General features: G+C 46.7%; 1 protein-coding gene across 1 annotated transcript; it reads right to left on the reverse strand.

The window, feature by feature from the left end:
- Window positions 1–2,342: 2,342 nt before the first annotated feature.
- GTPBP1 (GTP binding protein 1) lies at window positions 2,343–14,786 on the reverse strand. Its single transcript, XM_009881825.1, has 11 exons — window positions 14,666–14,786; window positions 11,964–12,144; window positions 10,579–10,927; window positions 10,003–10,126; window positions 7,929–8,043; window positions 7,365–7,509; window positions 7,041–7,223; window positions 6,088–6,223; window positions 5,329–5,507; window positions 4,618–4,815; window positions 2,343–3,013 (listed from the first exon to the last, which is right to left on the reverse strand). The coding sequence occupies exons 1-11, from the start codon at window positions 14,769–14,771 to the stop codon at window positions 2,921–2,923; spliced, it is 1,809 nt and encodes a 602-aa protein (XP_009880127.1). The 5' UTR covers window positions 14,772–14,786; the 3' UTR covers window positions 2,343–2,920.
- Window positions 14,787–20,051: the final 5,265 nt, after the last annotated feature.

A 20,051-nucleotide genomic window follows, 5' to 3' on the forward strand; every position in this document is an offset into this window, starting at 1 on the left:
GAACAAGTAGAAAGGAAATTGGACAAGAGATGGGAAGGGATGGGGTATCAGGTGCTCAGGCCCAAGGGCTGACGTACAGCCATAGCCATGAGCAGAGGGATGAGTGCACCTCCAGCAGCATCTCCAGTTCCTGCAGGTGTCCATAGTAGAGGGGCTGGTGGCCCTATGCTCCATCTACCACCAGCTCCCTGCCCAACACTTACCTGTGTTAGAAAAGGGGTGTGCAGGGCAGGAAAAGCCTTTGGAACCCAAGGAGGCAGGAAAAGGCCCATTCCAAGCCCTGGAGAGTCCCGCTGTATTTATAGAAGCAGGTGAGGTGCAAATCGCTGCAAGGGCCCCGGGGAAGCACAAGCAGTAGCGCTGTGCTGAAACTGCATCCTCTAGCAAAGTGTCTCTGACGGGATTTGGACCCAAGTGATTTGCTATAGCAGCTCTTCACACACACACACACAAACGTACGCATCTCCCACAGCATAGCTCACACCATGCAAGCGTTCTCATTTCACCACTCTGCCACTGAGAAGCACTAAATCTTGGGCAGAGGGTCCGCAGCAGCTCTCCTGCGGCATGGCATGCCCTCCCCTGCCCGGCATGCCAAACACAGCCTCCTCTCGTAGCCAGCAAAGGAGCACGGTGCCAGGCAAACCCACTTGGTCCAGCTTTCGGCGTTAAAGCAGCGACTGCTGGTTTTCCAGCAGGACGAAAAAGCAACAAGACATACTTTTAACTTGGAACAAACTTTTTTAAAATTTATTTTATAGATCACACCAGCCTGAGTGATCTTTGAATGCTGGTCACAAAAGAGAGATCACACCACCTCCTTTGCACAAACTGAAGTAAACCCTCTTCCAGTCTCGGCAGTCTCCTTCATTTGGAGCACAAGGAATGGAGAAAAAGAAAACCGCCTGGAGCTCCCTGATCCCCTGGGAAGCAGAGGGCAGTGAAATCAGATGCAGTTTGATGCTGCTACAGGGCCAGAAGACAAATGAACCAGGCCCTCGTGCCCTGCTTAGCCACACTTCACACCCCCTCACAATGCGGGTGCTATTAGTGTTGTAGCCGCCTATAGTTCCTCCCTCGCCAGGGAAGTGCTGGTATTTAGGCACATAGCTTGGAAAGGACTGTCTCACCTCCCCGCTTCCACCCACACTTAGGCCACTGCAGTCTCTAAGGCAAAGTAACCTCATCTCCAAACCACGTTCCTCACCTCTCCGACGCCGCTTAATGCTCTTGGAGTGCTGGTGCCGGCATCAGGAGATGCGCTCTTTACCCCCCCCAAGCCTGCTGTCACTCACTCGGCTTGAAAGCCTCCCTCGAATCCCAAGGTGAACTGGAATGAACTCCACAGAGTGAGGAACAGGAACAACCCGCTAAGGAGGGACAGAAACCTTTCAGTCTCCCTCTAATTAAAATAAAAGTCCTTCATTGGAGGAGGAAGCCCTCAAAGAAACCGAGGCTGACCGCACCTGCTGGGGAGAGCAACGATTTGCTGAGGATGCCGCCTCCTCCCTCAAAATGCTACCACGCTCCCACAGCTCACCACAAGCTGGCAGAGGATAACTCCTGTCCTCATGGGAGCAAAGCGAAGAGACAGGGTTAGAAGAAGAGATCAAAATACGCAGGGAACTGATCACTTGCGCAACCGGGGGTTAAAAAACACATGATAACAATAAAGCTGATTCATAGACTGTCTTTGCAGGTCCTTCCTGCAGAAGCCAGAATTTGCCATTAAAAAAAAAAATTACAGTCTTAAAAAGAAGAAGTGAAAGTCAGAAAAATTACCACGTACTTCCAAACCTGAAAGCACTTCTGTAAGTTTGGTACCAATTCATTATTGCCCTCTTCAGCCAAGAGGGGAGAAGACAAATCATACCTCTGCCACGGCAAAGTGAGTTCCAGAAAAGATTTGGGAAATCTTAGAGTAAACAAAGTCAAGGGAAAGTCATGTTTTCCTGGTGTCTCTGTTCCAAAGGTATATTCCCACCTGTGATCTCTGTCCATCGAGGTGAGAAGGCTTTCTCTGGCTCAAGGGATGGACCGAGTGTTCCTGCACTATATTCTTAATACTGTCAATTGAGCTGCCGCAGCCTTGAGAACCGGCTTAGATTTGCTCCAATGTGCACTGAACAAACAATAGGAAAAGCAGCACGACGGGAAGGGGAACAGGATGGGCAAATGACTGCCCGTTTATATTCTGTCTCTAATTAAAATCTTAAGTGCTATCAACGTATTTGAGAAGGGTATTTAGTACAGGATTCCTCAACACCAAGGACTGCTTTCCAATTTGCTTCCTTCTCAAACCTCCAAATAAAGATATTTCTTACCATCTCCTTCAAACTTTGGTCACTACACCATTAAATTAAACCCACTTAGAAATAGTTTATGATGGAGGGAATCCAGAAACATATTTGGCACGGGGCCACAGTGGTGAGGAAACAATGCCCTATGGAGCCACCCTAAGCAACATGGTTTAACCTTTTCAAGTCTGACATTTCAGGCGTTTGATAACCCCTGGATCTGAGACAGCAAACAGGAGGAGAGCAGCAAGTCCTGTGGACAGAACGGGGTGAGGGAGGAGGGAGGCAGCTAACTGGCTCTTCGCAGTTCTATCCAGACTCTCCTCTCATCTTCATGCACACAAAATATAATAAAAACTAATAAGAATAAAAACTAAGCCCATGATGTACAAAAATGTGTCGATAGGGGGAGGAGGAAGGTGTCAGTTACTCAGTTCTGTGTGTCTTATCACCTTCATTAGCTTACAAATCATGCTCCTCTCCATTGCTTCCTTCAGGGAGGAGGGACGATTCCTCTGCAGCCAATCAGCTGGGATGGGTTTTGGTTTAAGCTGCTCTGGATCTTTTGGATAACAAATGAAGGGAAGGGGAGGAATTCCTCAGAGGGAGGAGGAGTAAGAAATTCAGCAGCCACTGGCAGGAGTCACACAGGCTCCCTGAGACTTCACTTTATGGCGCTGACCCCCACGTCGCCGGCCTCCTCCTCCGACTTTTGACTGAAAAACAAGAAGATACACTTTAGTGCGCAGCGACCTCCGAATCAGAGTATCAACACAGCAGGAGCTCAGATGGATTACACACATGTCCAGACAGCAGGAGGGCAGTTGTGACCGATCAGCTTCCTGCCACCGCAGGAAGGAGATAAGGCAGACAGACAGACACACCATGAAGGAAGGAGGAGATACAGATACACCATGAAGTTCAGCCCTTCAAGCTGGGGAGGACCTGATTTCCCAATTTTCTGAATGCTTCACTTCCATAAGAGTCAGTAGGTCCTGTGGGACTCAGCATCTGGGAAATCAAGGCCTCAGGCTCCCTTGGCTTTGAGCAGAATGCAAGGAGAGCCCCCCACCCCCCTACCAGGGCTCTCTTGCTAACTCTGTTTCCAGCCTCAGGCCAACAAGCCCACCACTCTTTTAAAGCAGCCAAATACCTTATTGCCCTCACGGATGTGGGGCTCTTCGTCCAGTGCAGGCTGAGGGGAAGCAGCAAGGAGAAAGAGGCAGAGGTAAGCAAGAACAAAAGCAACACAGACTCTCAGGGGGAGGGACGAAACAAGGAGCAAGCTCGGAGAACTACTTACAACCACAGTGATGCTACAAGACAAGGAGGAGACAGCGTATCTGTAAGAAGCCACAGGCACATGCAAAGGGAGACGACCCCTGCCAGAGGGCCCTCTTTCAGCAGCCAGCCTGGCTCAAGAGGGTGAGATTTGACCAATGACAACTAAGATAGCTAAAATTAAGAGGGGGAACACTGACCAGGTCCTGTCACAGAGTCAGCTCCTGAACCTTTTGTTTACTAGATGAGTACACTAAAAGGAGAAGATCCGTGTAATAAAGCTGATAAATAGCTCCCAGAGCCTGCAGTTAGAATTGAGTTTCCATTCCTTTCGGGCCAGAAAGGCTAGGTATCCTCGGACAAGCCGAGCTGAGAAGTCCTAACCAACAAAACAACCTGGATAAATTTCTCTCGAAAAAGGTAAGTCTTTCCTCCTCCTTGGAAATCTCCATCCTCTCTCCTTGACAGAGCAGACGACCTGTGTCTGATACTACTATTTAGGTTGTAATTTCTCTAGTGTAGGGATGTTCTACCTCTCATTCAGAGAGCAGAGACCCATTCTGTGACTGGTTGTTAGATGCTTCACTAGTTCAGCTACTGGTTATATGGAGATGCTTCTTCACTGTAAGCACAGTCAAGTAGCGAAACACGATGCCAAGGGAGGTTGTGCAGTCTTCCTCCTTGGAGCTTTTCAAGACATGACTGGATAAAACCCTGAGCAACCTGGTCTGACCTCACAGCTAATCCTACTTAGAGGAGGAGGTTAGATTAGATACTTCCTGAAGTCCAACTCAAATTGTCCCAGGACCCTAAGCTGCTAGCTGCTGAAAGGTCAGCCACAAGGAGTCATCCAGTCATCAGAGAATTCTGATTTCTGCTGTGAGACTACTATATTTCTATGTGTTTCTATTGCACATTGAGTCCCAAAGTGAGTTCAAGAGTATGAGGGGATAACGCTTATGCTTTAGAGTGCCTTTCCTCCAACAGATGAAACCAGGATGCAAACAGCTAGGACAGACATGGTATTTTCCTCACTTACCAATGGTTGCAGGGCAGTAGGTGTCAGTGGCACTGCGGCTGTTGAGGGGGCCTCGTCCCCGGCTGGTGGGCCTCCAGCTGCCGTCCCAGCTGGGGGAACACCATCCTCTCGTTTCGTAACAGCTCCCTTCTTTGTTGACTGCATCTTGATCTGCTGTGGCTTGGAGTTCATTGGTGAGTTATTGGTGGTCTGGAGTAACTGCGAATTACAAACGGAGAGGCCAAAATCAGCATTAAAATAGCGAGGCCAATATGGCAAGGTTCAACGCTGCTTTTTAAGAAAAAGCTCTGAGAGAATTGATACCAATAGCTATAGGGAGAAGAATACAGCAGCAGCTGCTGTTCAAAGAAATCTAGGCCCCTGAGCTGCCCTCAAGAACCCTTACAGGGTGGAAAGGCCCACTCATCTGAGGCAATACTCAGCCCTCCTCAATATGACTCAAAGGGACCAGCTATGAGCCGTCAGAGACTAAGCTGTATGAACCAGAGTCATCTGGCTCACCCCCAGCTTCACATTCCCTCATTCACACCAGGTAAGACCCACCACACAACAAAGCACATTGGTCAACTGCGACCTATGTCAGGGCTGACGTTTGTGATCAAAGGACGGCCTCTTCCCTCAATTTTCCAGAGCCACCTGGATTCCCCTGCTGCCTTCTCAGTGCCAAAAGTAGCTAATGGGCAAAAAAAAGTCGGACTCTTCAGCCTTTACCTTAGTGATGGTACCCACAGCTTTGGTGCGGCCTTCACGGAAGACCAGACGCTGGTCTATATGTAAATATTCCGGGGTTTTGATGAAGCGAAAGTGCACTGTGGCTTTGTCCCCCGTCCGCAGGCAGTCCTTGTCCATGCTGAGAATCGTGGCCGTCTGACGGATGCTACCACAATGCACTGTGAATGTAATGCACAAAGGCTTTCAACAGCCAGTGCCATTAGTGGAATAAGCTTCAGACATCTAAGGCAGCTCTCGCTACCCTACAGCTAACAGCGCGGAGTTTGGAATGCAAAAATCTACTGTGTACCACAGACTATATGGATCACATGGCTGCCTTTTTTCAGTCCTCAAAAAAAATCCCACATACAAGCTCGAACAGTTGCCTTCGAACAGAGACTTTGCTGAGACATCCTCAATGGAATCCTACATGCCAACCAGCCAGGCTAGAGGGCAGGACCTAAAATGAGTCTCTCAGTCAGCATCTGAAGCTGAAGAATCTTTGCACCATGGAGATCTGGCTCAGGCAAGCTCCAAGTACACTTGGAGTCACACAACTCCTTTTTACCTGCAGCCTTCGCCATTCTCCTCTGTCAGCTCCCTCCCCTCTCTCTATTGCATTGCTGGGAAAGGTCAAACCAGGAACCATGGCTTATATTCAGGCTGACAGAACCATCAGGAGAAAAATGGTCTCGGGCTAGAGCTGATATAAACTGTTACCACTGGGAAACAAAGATGAGACAACGCTGAGACACATACCCATGGCCTGATATCGTGGACTGATGGTGGTGGGGTGATGGAGCACCAGAATCTCTGCTTCAAACTCCCACGATGCTTGTGGATTCAGGCGGGGTGACACCATTACCATGCCTTTCCGGATGGAAGAACGCTTTATCTGAAAAGCAGAGACACAAAAAATCTTAGCATGATTCTCCAGGGAAGAAATATGCTTCTCTGGCTGACTGCATCCAGAAGGATCCTAAGGGATTTCACAAATATTAACTCATGCTCACCAAAAGGCAAAGCCAGAGCTGTTTAGCAGTATGTAATGATGTTATGCAAAGGCTGCAAAAACCAAGTTCAGCTGAAGTTTCTGAGGAAGCTTTAGTTAGAGAGCTGGGAATACTGGACGCAGAAGTTTTAACTCACTGATCCTTTAAAAGCAAAACATACATCCTGGTTGCACATTACCCAAGCAGATGATCTCTCCAAAAGCATGATGTCTGTTAACACAAAATGATAAGACTGAAGACATGAAGTTTGGTAGAGCTTAATCTATATCTCCTTAAAATCAGTGCAGCTTCTATTGATGGAAACTTTTCACCAGAGGAATCACATGAAATTTTGCTGATTTTTAAACCTCAAATAATGGCCCTACAAGTTGAGAGGAATAAAGTGGAGGGTGTAAATACCCTGCTCAGGCCACTAATGCAGTTGGACCACAAGAGGAAACTTTTCTTGCAACGCCTCTGTTTTGTAACACACCTCCAACGCTACTCCTCATTATCTTGGGTCCCACTGCTTTTACCAGGCAGCTGTCAACTGGAGCAGCTGGGACACGGGACCCACAGAGGTTCTATGGGATTTCTAACGGGCTGTGAAATAAGGCAGCTGAGGTTTGCAGAAGCAGTCTGATTGCGGCTGAAATCCAAGAGCGCTCTAAAATTAGGAGGGTGGTTCCTGTTCTGAGGGTCTAGAGGAGATCATCTCACCTTTTTCAAAGCAAAGGAGGCAGTCTGGCCTCCCCGCACTTCTTTGACGGGCATTCTCTTGCGGTGGATGGACTTGACAGCAATAGGTAGGAAGTTGCCAAGGGGATCTGGCCCCAGCAGCAGGGTGTCATTTAGCTTGATTAGGCCCCTCAGTGTCGTCCCAGACACAACTGTTCCTACGCCCTATGCCAACAAAGAAAAAACAGTAATTGGGGTCACTCAGCCACGCTAGCAGAAGAGCTTTAGAACTGCCCTCTCTAAGGAAGATGCCTTCTTCAACCTGAGAGAGGGAGCAGAAAATTCTCGAAATACCAGGCCCCTTACCGGGACAGAGTAAGTATCATCTATCTGGAATTCTGCTGGCTCTTCTTCCCTGTAACTGGTCCGTGGAGACAAGAGATTAAGAAACATCTTCAGCAAATCTAGGTTCTCCCCAGTGACATTTGAAATCTGGAAAATCGGGCACATCCTGTAAACGAAAATGGAGTTAGTTCAAGACATCCAAAATCTTGGGACTGAATTCAATACAGAGTGCTAGGAAGGGAGAGCCTGGCAAGCAGTCAGATGCACAACACCCCATGTTTGAAAACCTGCAACGTTGCCTCTGCCTTCTAATGACATTCAGGAACAGGTGGAAGGTTCCAGGACTGAAGGAAGCCGAATACCCTGCATCTTCTGTAGGCTGCCCAGAAGCAGCCTCTCATTTCTGCCTCACAGAGGGGACCGCAAGCAGGTCAATCTCAGAATCAACACATTCTTATGGAATCAACACACCACATGGCAGATGCAACCTTCACACATCTAGACAATGGGATTCTCTTTCTGAATCTTCTCACCCAGTCTCCAAATAGGATTGAAAGAGAAACGACTCTCCTCTACTCCCGTTACCTCTCTGAGCTGAAGTTGGAGGCTGTTACAATGACATCATCCTTGCTCTGAACCAGCACGGGAATCTTCCTGCACCCTGGGGACTTCAGCAGTCGCTGTAACAGCTTCAGGGTTTCTTAAAGGGTGAAATGAATATTGTTAGGGCAGCATCTCCCGTCTTTTACAAATCGCTTTTGTGGGGTCTCCCCCTGAAGGGAGACGGGTGCTCTTGCCACAAACAGACAGGAGAAGATGGCTAAAGGTACGTGAGTGAGACTATGAGTTTGCTGCAGCCCAGGAGGGACTTAGGAGCCATTCCATCTTCCATTTCATGCCAGTTAGCTTGCTGCCAAGTGACACCATACATGAACAGACATACATATTCGCATCTGCAAGTGCAATACTGTGAAGTACAGATTTTATAGCTGTCTGTTAAGTAGCTTGAAGCAGTTACAAGGTATTTCCTAGTACTATAAAGGATCTTTCATACTGAATTTAATGAAAACCAGCAGCACTCAGGAACAGATATATTTGAGAATACATGAATTAGAAATCAATTTTGACCAAACAAACCTCAACACACTTTGCCTAGCAATCAACCTGCCCTAGAAGGTCAGAAGAAGCATGAAAGAGGTAAAGACCACCCTCACAGACTAGGACAGTGTAGGTGGACAAGATCCAGAAATAAATATTTTGGGACAAATCTCATGGCTTCCAACTTTGATCTCTTGTCTCTTTTTAAGTTATTTTCTAAGCCTCATATCTATCAGCCAGCAGGGGCATTACCTGATGCACTAGCATCAGCCTCCTGCAAAGCACCTTTTAATAAATGAGGGGGGAAATAAAAGGCTATTAAGGGCTTAAAAGAGCAAATCATTTATATTCTACAATTGTCATCCAATTAGATGTTTTTTGTGAACAAATGATTGCCTATGGGAAAGTAATGTTTTGGATACAGAAACACAAACATCTAATCATGCCATCTGCTCTTCACAGATACACTTGAGCCAAATCTTGTGTCTATTTAATTTAAACAGAACATGACACAGGAGTGGCTTCTCCCAAGAGCAGCTCTTCTCTCCTGAACCTGAGCCAAATGTTCTCCTTCCTTCCCAGTTATTATCTTATGGTCGGGTCTTACCTTTATTTCCCAAACATCTATTATAGAGATATTTACATTATCTTTTGATTACATGCGTCTGTTTACCTGAAACGTATTCAGGATTTTTACAATAACAAACTAACCACAGGCAGTACCGGGAGCATTCATTTTCCTGATTCTCGGGACTGCTTATCAAAAAAAAAAAAAGCATTGCTCCAATTAACCACAGCATGTTCCTGAAGGTGTGAGAAATGCATCAAGAAAATTTTAAAGGTGAGAGTTGGTCACAGCCTGAAAAAATGTCAAGCACAGGTTAAAGGGTCACTGCTGGGGTTAGAGGTGCTGCTTTAACTGCAGCTGAGCAAAGAAGTCACTAGCCCCTGCTGCTCATTGCCATCCCCACTTGTGTCCGGTGCAGTCCTGCTACCACAGCCCACATACGCAGCTGCTTTGAACCATGATTTATTAAGTGTTGGTTGGTTGTTCAGAGGAAGGAGCTGCTGTAGTTGTGCCAGCGTATCTGAGAAATGCCCAGGTGAGCAGGATGTAACAATCAGCTGCCCCTTCACCGAACGGCTGCCAGAGAACAAGCTTGATCACAGCTTAAGATCATACCCAAACTGTGGGCAAGAAGGAAAGCAGCTTTCAAGAGAACTTCCAGGCTTTCCCTCCAGGTTTAAATACCCAGAGAGAACATGAAGCCACAACAACCATAACCTTCTCCCCTTAGAGCTCAGTTAAGCAAAACCCTGTAGCAAACACTTTCAGGTTTCCCAGCTGAGTCCCCCAACTCGGGTAATTTTGAAAAGGTGACTACGAGTGAACTGCCTGCAAAATGGGCAAGGAAAAAGGATAGATTTCTGGAAGGTATTTAAAATGCACTCAAAACCAGAGAAGGCAGCTTTCCTCCAGCAGTAATTCCTCAACCCAAGCAGAGGACAACAGCACACACAGAGGTAAGAAACAGCCCGGGAGAGAGCTTGTAAGACTCACCTTGCAGGATGTTGGCAGGACACATGTCGATCTTGGTCACCACAACAAAGACGGGAACGTTAAGTGCAAGCGCCAGGCCCAAATGCTCCTTGGTCATTCCAACAATCCCAGCGTTACTGCCAACCTACACCAGGGATACAAGACATGGCAATGTAAACGTTCGTCCTGCAGTGAACTGGGTTTCAGAGAAGGTCTTGTGTCAGACATGCAATAGGCTGTGATTAGGTTGTAGATGCATCACTGGGACTGTATGAGCAGACCCAGCCCATTTCAAATGCTGTTGGACACTGGCTAAGGACTCATTGCTCCTCAATTTTAGCAAGGTATTCTGGAGTTTACAAATCTTTCAGTTTTCAAGAACCAGACACCTTGGGCCCACCTGAGTCTGACAGTCCTGGGGCACTTGCCTCAGAGCCCTGGCTAGATATCCACAGTGGTTGCTGCTCTCCACCTCTGGGAGATGCTGCCTCCCCTCCACAACACCATAGGCACTTGGCAGTAGGAAAGAAGTTGAGGCTGTTAAAGCTGTGAACAGCCTCGCTCATGCTGGTACCATACATCTTTCTTGCTACCTACCATAAGCATGCAGAAGTCAGGTAAATGGCCGGTCATGCCAAAGACGGTGGTTTTCAGGTACTTTTCGTGACCAGCCAGGTCAATGAAAGTAATGACCTTGGTGGATTTCTCACAGATCTTTGTCCATTCCAAGCTGCCACCGTGGCTGTCAGGCTTGTTCACCACGTTGCCCTCACTGTCGAAGCCCAGAATGTCATTGCCCACACTGCTGGTGCGGCCTGACTCAATCTCATGCTTATGGCGGAAGAGCTTTTGCCGAGCAAAGCCTCTGCCATTGTCTAGTTCGCCATGTGTCAAGACACCTAGCAATGTGCTCTTCCCTGCATCCACATTGCCAACCACTGCTACCCTGGAGGGGAAAAGGAAAAAGGAATCTGGTAAAATCCAATACCTGAAGAAACAAACAAGCAATAAAAAAAAAAAAAAAACAAACACCACTGTTCCTGCAAATAACTAGCTTTTTCTGCCTAACCTTCAAAGAGAGATTCAAGAATGTTAGACCTTCACAAGCAGAGCAGAGATTATTTCACAGTTATTAGTTAACAGCGGAGATCCCAGACTGTGGAAACATGTCACCGGTACCCTAAACAGAGACAGCTGAACTCAACATTGCTTGATGCTATACAAAATGTTTATTGTCCAACTCCAAGTCTCTGCAATCCAACGCATACATATGGCAATTCAAAAGAAAGTCTAAATCCCAACTTGGTGTAGAATACCTCTGCCTTCTTCCTATTTGTCTGTTGCAGTAGCACCAGGTGCTAGGGAGAGCACAGAAATTTAAATCGCTGTTCCCAGAAAAGGAAAAGCTCAAAGAACAATTAAATGTTTTAGGGGAAAACCCTCTCCTACAGCAATCTCCTTCCTTGTGTCTGATAAAGGTGGGTATTACGGCTGTTGGCAAACGCTGGAAATCCATTCCATCCAGGTCTGGGCAGACTCTCAAGTCATGCTACACAAGCTATTAGATGTCCATTAAAAGGTGACTTGGATCATCACAGTTTTGGAATAGCATCGAACCCTTAGTCAAAAGTACTGTATTCCAGCAGCATGCATATGTGCACGTGTGTCTATATCTGCGCGTGTATGTGACTCCCCACTGGAATTCCACAAAAGATCCCCAAACTGTGAAGCTGTCACCCAGAGAGCAACAGCCCTCAGCTAAACGCAGGCAAATCTCCACAAACAGTTTGTTCACAAAAGAGACAGCAACAACAACAAAAAGGCAATTTCATTAGCAAGGAGTGGCCAAGCTCCATTCCCTTTGTTGGGCAGCTGCAACACCCAGACTCGAAACAGCGTTGCTGGCTCAGCATCACCGACTGCTCACAGGCTAAAAATGCAGCTGGGCTGCTGACTAACCCTGTCTCCACCCGGCTCCTCACCTGACCTCCAGGAAGTCGTTGTCACCCACACGTTTCCGTACGAGGTAGTCGCGCACCTTGCCCCCCGCCTCCTGGTGCTCCCGCAGGAGGATCACGTCTGCCTCGATCTGCTCTGCCATGCTCTTCAACGTGGCATAGGATGCTTCCATGTCCGCCTCGCTCAGACCGTATTCAGTCCCGTCTAGTGTGATGTTGAGGAGACAAAGGGCAGTCAGTGAGCACCACCTTGCAACGGTCAGCAGCAGTGTCATTCTGCCGGGGACTTTCACACCAATCGGGATTTATATGTAGACTGGAGGTGTCGGCCATGTGAACAGAACAGGCACCCTTTGCCCACAATAAAAAGGGATGGTCTTCACTCTAAGTCTTAAAAGATACTAGAAAAGCACCATCTTTCATCTACAGGAGTTTTCTTCACAATTGCTACAAGCAAATACTCAGGGATTGGCAAGAAAGACACATTTCTATCTAATTCCCTTACTTCGCAGGCTGAAGGTACTTTGCGTGCAATTTCCTTCAGTTAGATAAAACATCTCCTCTTGCATTGCAATAAAGGGAAAAGCATTAACAAAAGGAAAGCTCAGACTGAAATATCACCACAATTAACCAGTGAATGTGGGACCAATTTAAACAATCAGCTTATTTTATAAAACCTCATCCCAAGTGTACATTTTCTGCAACTCTGGCCTGCCCAGCAATTTCTTTAGCCCCCACGTACTCCAGTTAAAACAATGTTTTTGGCATGTCTCATTGCTTTCGTCCTGGCAATTTAAAGAAATGCTGACAGCGTGTGAGGCCAAAAAAACCCAAGGAGGCACTGCTGCCCCTGAACAGCCCACCCAAGCAAAGAGCTGACAGTCAGAGCAAGCCAGTGGCAACCATCTAGACTGTTTAAAGGCCACCACAGCCCTCAGCTGCTCTCTTAACCCAGCTGCTGCGAAGCTGCGCAGATTTCAGGCCAGAATCTCCTGTGTGGGTTAAAAAAAAAACAAAAAACAACCAACAAACAAAGGTGGAGAGCCACATAGCACCTGGATGACCAAAGCTATCGCTGTGTGCGCATTCACATGCACAGCTGACTCATCAGCTGGTAAGCAGTAACTGCAGTTTGCACGAACTAATCAGCATTTTAACTATGGCACGGCTCTACAACAAGTAGAGTTGCTGGGTGACTTCCACCCTAGCTCATAAGCTGGCTGAGAAGCTGTTGAGGCGGTGGGGAAATCAAAAAGCACCAGGGCCTGGGGTATTGGGTCATAGACAGGGAATGAGAAGTTGGGGACAGGAGAGGGTAGAGCCAAGGGAGGAAGGGAGGGGTCGCTACTGGTGAAGCAGAAGTCTTCACTCGCTTCTCAGCCATCCGCGTTGGGTATCCATGATGATCAAAATCATAGACACTCCAAGTGAATGAGAAGGAGGGATGGTGGCAGGGATATCAAGACTTTTTTTTCCTGTTGGCTATTGTTTCAAATTTACAGAAAAGATCCTCATCTTCCTTGACTATGCAGCAACCCAAAATGAAGTCAGAAGTTTTAGCTCTCATTTTAAGAAACAAATGCCTACTTCTAAGCATATCGTTGCAAAAATCACCAGTTAACACCCTCACAAGGTATCCTAGAGCAGAAAGCAGTTACTAGCCTGACTAGCTAGGTCTCCGCTGCAGATGTGGTTATCCCAAACGCCAAGAGTTCAGACTACATGTGGGAAGCTCGCTTGGACGCAAAAGCATTATCCCTGTGATCTTGGCTGCATGACCAATGGCCATCTAATCCTGGCTTCTCTTCTGTGTTGGCTGCTTTGCAAGACACCAAGGAAACCCAAAAAGCACACAGTTCTGAGGTAACACAACTATCTCCCTCCATTATCTCAGCCAACCCTGGCACTGATGACCAGGGGTTTGCATTCTTCCTCAAACACAGTAACTAGTAGAATGTCTGATCATAACAACTTGATATCCAGCAGATATATAATATGTTTGAAACAAGCCTTTAGCCTTATGATAGCCATAGATTATTTTTTTTTTTGCATTCCGAAAAGGAATTTCAATTTCAAAGCAAGGCCATGGTCAATATTATTTTACCAGTATCAGATGCAAATATTCAAATTGTGAAAAAGAACAAAAATGTAATCCATGCTAACTGCTAAAATCTGCAAAGGCAAATGACTGCAGTCACACCTGAGTTAATGCGACAATAAAAGCCTCATGCTGAGAAAAGGAAAAACCTTTCTCTCCGTAGTACAGACACACACAAAGAAAGAAAGTCAGCAGCATGTATTTGGCTATCTGAAGTATCTCCAATACATTCCTGCGGGGTAAGAATATTGTTATTTACAATGGAGAAGTAAACAAAACCAGAGAGAACAAGACCTCCATCAAACATTGAGGCTGTCTGTACTAAAACCGTTACTGTAATTTCAGATCCTTTGTCTTCTCCTGGTGTGCCCATACAACTTATGCTTTATTTCCAAAAAGAACTTGTATGATTTTATATAAAAAATACGTTTAGCTCCACTACATGAGACAGTTGCTGGCAGGAATAAAATAAAAGAATCTGTCCCACATGTTCTGCTATACGTCATGGAGGTTTCCAAGTTATTCTGGAGAAGTAAGTACTACCTTCAGCAGCAGTCCAGTTAGATGAACTAGGTTTTTCTTATAATTCTAACATTTTTTGCTGTTTTCCTCAGGAAGCTATACTCACCTGATCCTTGACCAATGACATAAATGGTCTCCCCACAGCCCTCATCAATTCTCTCTGACATCTGCCGCAGCAAACTGTCATACTGCTCTGAAGTTGGACTCACCATCACCAGCTGGAAAAAAAGATTAAATATCCAATTGGCAGACATCAAGCAAATAATTTCACAAGCAGCTTCAGTTATAAGGACAATCAATCAGTGTGGTTTATTGAAAAAGGAAGCTCTTTTTCAAGAGCTTTTCTGGTGGTTTGTTTTGGTTTTTTTGTTTGGTTTTTTTTTTAAACCAACTTCGCTGACAGCTATTTCCTTGTGACTCTGCACAAGGTTATTTGTCTGAGCTCAGAGTTCATTGATGTTGGAAGATATACTTCAAAGCAAATAAGAATACCAAGCACCTAATTTTGAAGTAACCAATGTTTAAAAGCCACATTCAAGTGAACATCCCACTTCTACTTCTGTGTAATACATGTTTCCATGCAAGAAAAACAGAAAGGGGAGGAGCTATTTGCTCCAAAGAAATTCCCTTTAGCTGGATACTCCACAGTCTCCGCTGCAGAGAGTACTGCTGCTCCCCCAAAGCATGACAGGACAGCCAGAAGAAGCCAGACAGACCAAAACCTAGAGCACCTCATAAGTCTTTCACATACTTGATCCCCTCTTTTGTTTTCTGAGGGGGCAGAGGGGAAGGAGAGAGCACAAATAAGCATTATTTTCAAACTCCTCCCAAAACTTTAGGTACATTACATTACAATGCTGAGAGGCAGACATACAAAGCAGTTTGCACGAGCATATTTGGATGTTTCACCAATGGAGAGCGGCATTTTGCAAGCCAACAGCTGTGTTACCAACAAGTTTTGACTGAAGCTATTGCAACAACCACAACTTCCTTCACCCTTCCCTACAGAGGCATCGAGTGGACAGAAACAAATAGGAAAACGAGGACAACGAGACAGTGCTTCAGGAAGGACTTTTGTTAGAACGGAATGGTGCAGCACCATTTTTGGCAAAAACCTGTGTTGCTCACACAGTGCAGCTGAGGACACTCGCACGGAGTGGCCACAATAGTGGCATGGCAGCGGCAGACCGAGGAGAACTTCCTCACCCATTCAGGACCGATTGGCTACCTGCTCTCTGGCTGCCTCCACGGTTACAAGTCTGTTGGTGGCCGAGCATCCTGACACAGTGGCTCAATAGCTGTTGTGATTGAGACACACATTGCTGTTGAAAAGGCACTTTTAGTAAGAGTTGTAAAGGCTACCACCTACCAAGAGCTCTGTGGGTAGGCATGCCTGTGCCACACTACAAGACTCAATGAATCCATACTTCCACCAGCTGTCCTTACATACATGTTCAAAAATGATGCCCAGAAAGACGTACTTCCCTTCACTATGCACACTAAGGCCAGCCTGAAATCTGTGCTAGATTTGCCTAAAACACATGGTTTACAGCAGTTCACAACAATTAATTACATCTTCAAGCCTACCCAATTCTCTGCTAACACAGCCTGACTCGCTAGCACAGCTAACACAACGTGTATTTGAGGAACTACCTTTACCACCTACTATTACTACTACAAAGTTGATGAAGAACTTGATTAGAAATCTAGAGTGTAAGGGAACCCAAAACCCTACAAATAAGGCCTGAGCAGCTTTCAAAACTATAGCGATGCAGGCATCCGGAAAATTGAAGCACAGACAGCAAGTGCCAGTTAGAAGGTTTAAGGCAGCTAAAGCAATGCTTTCCTCAAATGTTAAGGGTCACAGAGAGCATCTGCATGTCTGCAAGCACCAGACAGCTACAAGAGACACAATCACCTTCACGTGCCTCTTTTAGACACGTGCCCTATCGCAGCCTTTTAACTGCTTGGCATGGTCTGCAAAGGGTAGCAAAGCATTCTGATCTGGAAGGCCACATAGTCATTCTATTTCATGCTACAAAGGACTGTTTTGCCTTTATTAGTTGTTCTTTTGGTTTTGTTTTCTTCTTAAAGGAGACCACTGGATGTGATTGTGTTGAGTGGGATATCAGCAACTGTTCAGAGGCTTGATCAGGACAGGAGTGGAAGGCGGTGTGTTGACGTGTAGGGCTTGTTTTGCCCAGCAAGCACTTTCAGGAATTCCTGGAAGCACAGCAGACAGGCTCACTGTTTAGGCTAGTGCACCAGCACAGGTCAGGGACTCATGAAGATCTATTAAACAGGCACATAAAGGTCAATAAAATAACAGGGGCCACCAGTGTAGAGGCACAGTAACTTCAGTTTCTTGAAGTGTCATCACCAGCTTCATTTTTCTATGAGTTTAAATGCTTCAGCAGTGTGAGAGGGCAGGGTGCTGTCTAAAGTACCAGGGAACATTTCAGCTGAGCAGCTCGCTGTAGTCCTTCTTCATGGTGCCAGGCAGGAGGGCTGGGGGCTCAAACAGCGTGGTACCCACACACATCAGCTCAAAACACTGTTCCCCCACCCTGCTGCTTTCACTGCCATGCAAAGGGTGTTCCAGTGGTAGGCTGCCTCCAAAGCCTACCCTGGGGCTGATGAAGCTTACAGCTGATATGACATAGCGGGATGTCAAGAGAAGGATGTGTAGAACAAATAGCAGCTTTCATAGATCACACTTTCCAATGCCGTTCAGTATTTCTAACAGCTGTTTCTGCAGCCCGCAGCCCCCAGCCAGTTCTGCAGTTTCCTAGGTCACCGCAAGACTTTACTAGCTCTTCTGAAGATCTCTTTAGCTAGCTTCCTGGAGAGAGGGAGCCTGCTCTTTGCCATCTCCTTGATTGGAGAGAGGCCCTCCATCTTGGCTTCTCTGCTTTTCACCTTTGAGCAATCCCCTCCATGCTCGGACTACGTATTCTTGTTTTTCAGAGGTTTTCACAAAGACAAAAATTTTGACTTTCGTTCTGTCCACTTTGCCAGGCATTGAGCAGTTAACAGAAGGAGCCATGCGGGTCTAGCAACCTCAGATTTCCTATAGGGCAAAAAAGTAACAACCAGTTATTGTTTTATTCTCATGACAGCAGAAAGAAATACAGCTCACACCTTTGAGATGCCATCTCTAAAGTTCCTTCCCAACCACTGGGGAGAGATGGCTTTTCCCACCTTTCCTCTGATCAGTTTTGGGATTAACATACATTAGAGGTGGGTAATAGCTACGCTGCCTGAGCTTCCTCCAGGGGGACAAGTTAGACTGTGCATTCTGCACTACCCAACAGCAATCAAGAGGCTGTAGTATTAATTAACAGCAATTTCCCAACACCAGTGAGATTAAGCTAAGGTTATATCAGCACTACTACAGGCAGTCTTTACAAAAGAAGCATCCAATATCCATGAGGTGGACAAACTATATAAAGATTAAGGGCAAAGCAAATACTATGTGGTACGTAGTGCTGCTCCTTATCAGAATAACACAACCTGATGTTTTGCATGGCTGGAAGGCCACCACCAGCCATTGCTAAGTCAGGGGAAAGGCGCCTTCTGTAATGTCATATTTTGCTTTCGGTTTCTTGTGGACATACATAGGTTAAGTGCTATTAATGTTCTATTGTCAGTGTACATCCAATATAAGTATCAGCTTCACTAATAGCCTTGTGTGATATGGTTTTGACCCGAAAGATGATTACTGCTGCAGTGTGTTGGTACTGAAGGGAAAGCAAACACCCATTAAGATCGACACGATAATGAATTTGTGCCGATGAATGGAACAGTTTGCTTGACCAGCTGACAAGGTGCACTTGATAACTGTATCCCAAAGTGTTCCCTCTAAAAAGAGCACACCTTACAATCAACACACTGGGGGAGGACTGGGAGAAAAATATGTAACACAGCAACAGGGTAGGTCAGACCAGGACAGAAGTAGCAGCTAGCAAACAAACTGACTGCATCGGGAATCACCATTTTAAGCAGGAATTGGAGGCAGCAATTTGACTGGGAAAGATGGGGGAATTGGGGCTGGGGGGGGACGGGACAGGTTAGCTATTGCATTCTCACCATATGGGATTGCTGTTTCGAGCACATAGTGGGAGACTAACTTGGAGACAAGGGGCAGAGCTCATAGTCTTAGCTGTCATCCGAGATGGGGATGAATGAAAGGTCTAGCGAAAAGATAGCAGGTGTACCCTGCTGTATGGAAAAGCAACTTGTAATAAAGATCAAAAAATGCTTACCTATCACCTCCATAGTGCCTGCAGATTTCTAGGAATGGAAGACAGGCTGCAACACAAATGCAGGTTGTGGGAGAAAAGCATTCCTCTCTCTTCATCAGAGTTGTGGTCAGGTTCCTGGCTGTCAAGAATCAGTGATACAGCCCCTGGTGTCTTCCTGGGCCCTCTTCCACATCAGCCGCGTCCAAGACAAAGTACAGATCGATACTGGCATCCTGTATCAAAATCTTGTCCAGCTCATTAAGGCATGAACAGTTCACCCAATAAATACTGCAGTTTTGATTTCTGTTCTTTACTTTCTTATAAGACATCTTCGTAACATTTGTTTTAATACAGTACCACATTGTAAAATATCCAGTCATCGCCTCTAAAACAAATGTTTCCACATCCAGACACCACAATTCCTCTCTCCCCATTTCTCCACAGGGGGCAAGAAAATCCAGGACTTTTTGGAACAACACCAGCTAGAAGTATGAAGAGGAGGGATAGCAGAAAAACGGGAGAAAACTCCAGCTACGTTGACTTCTGGATCACATCACTACAAGTGGACCAAACCAAGCTGCCAGGAGACTTTAGAGTGGGAGATGGCACCACGATACATCAAACCCTTGGCAGTAAAAGGTATGGTTAAAGAGACCAGCCAACTGGGACAAAATAGAAGGCAGTGTGGAAAGGCAGCTAATGTAGCCTGTGGCGGGCTCTGGCATGCACGTAATACAATGCACCCTCCTGCAAGACGGAAGTGAGAACAGATTCTGACAGAAACAAGACCACCACACAGTTTTGTCACTCGGATCCCAGAAAGGAACCGTGTTAGGGCGAGCAAACCTTTGTGCGCTGCCATAACCTGGTCTGCGAGTGCAAGGCACCCTTGTCGCCGAGCCCTTGTGCCCAAAAAAAAAGTTACGAGCTCTGACCTGCTTTTAAGATTGCGAAGAAAGCCCCGGCAACCAGCGCGACTGGCAGCAGAGATAACTAGAGGGAACCGGCGCAGAGGAAAAACGTTGGCGAGACGTTAAAGCAGCTGCCCGGCTTGAAACCCTGAGAGGTGAAACACACACCACACACACCCCCCCCCGCCGGCGGAGGCAGGCGGCCCCCTGCCCCCCCTCTGCTCTCCTGAGGTGAGGGGGGCGGCGGGGAGAGGGGCTGGCCCCGGCTTGTCGGGCCGGCCCTGCTCCGGCCGGGCCGGAGGGGCAACCCCAGGGGCAAGGCGGCTGCCGGAGAGAG

The sequence above is a fragment of the Charadrius vociferus genome, unplaced genomic scaffold, assembly GCF_000708025.1.
Source record: "Charadrius vociferus isolate BGI_N301 unplaced genomic scaffold, ASM70802v2 scaffold413, whole genome shotgun sequence".
Lineage (NCBI taxonomy): Eukaryota > Metazoa > Chordata > Aves > Charadriiformes > Charadriidae > Charadrius > Charadrius vociferus.

What these genes read in the sequence shown, in the direction of transcription:
- GTPBP1 (XM_009881825.1), bottom strand. Translation starts at nt 14,771, where the DNA reads ATGGTGAGTCCAACTTCAGAGCAGTATGACAGTTTGCTGCGGCAGATG. An exon ending in TGTCATTGGTCAAGGATCAG is followed by an intron (nt 12,145 to 14,665) that starts GTGAGTATAGCT and finishes ACATCACACTAG; the next exon opens with ACGGGACTGAATACGGTCTG. An exon ending in CTGACTTCTGCATGCTTATG is followed by an intron (nt 10,127 to 10,578) that starts GTAGGTAGCAAG and finishes TCCCTGGTGTAG; the next exon opens with GTTGGCAGTAACGCTGGGAT.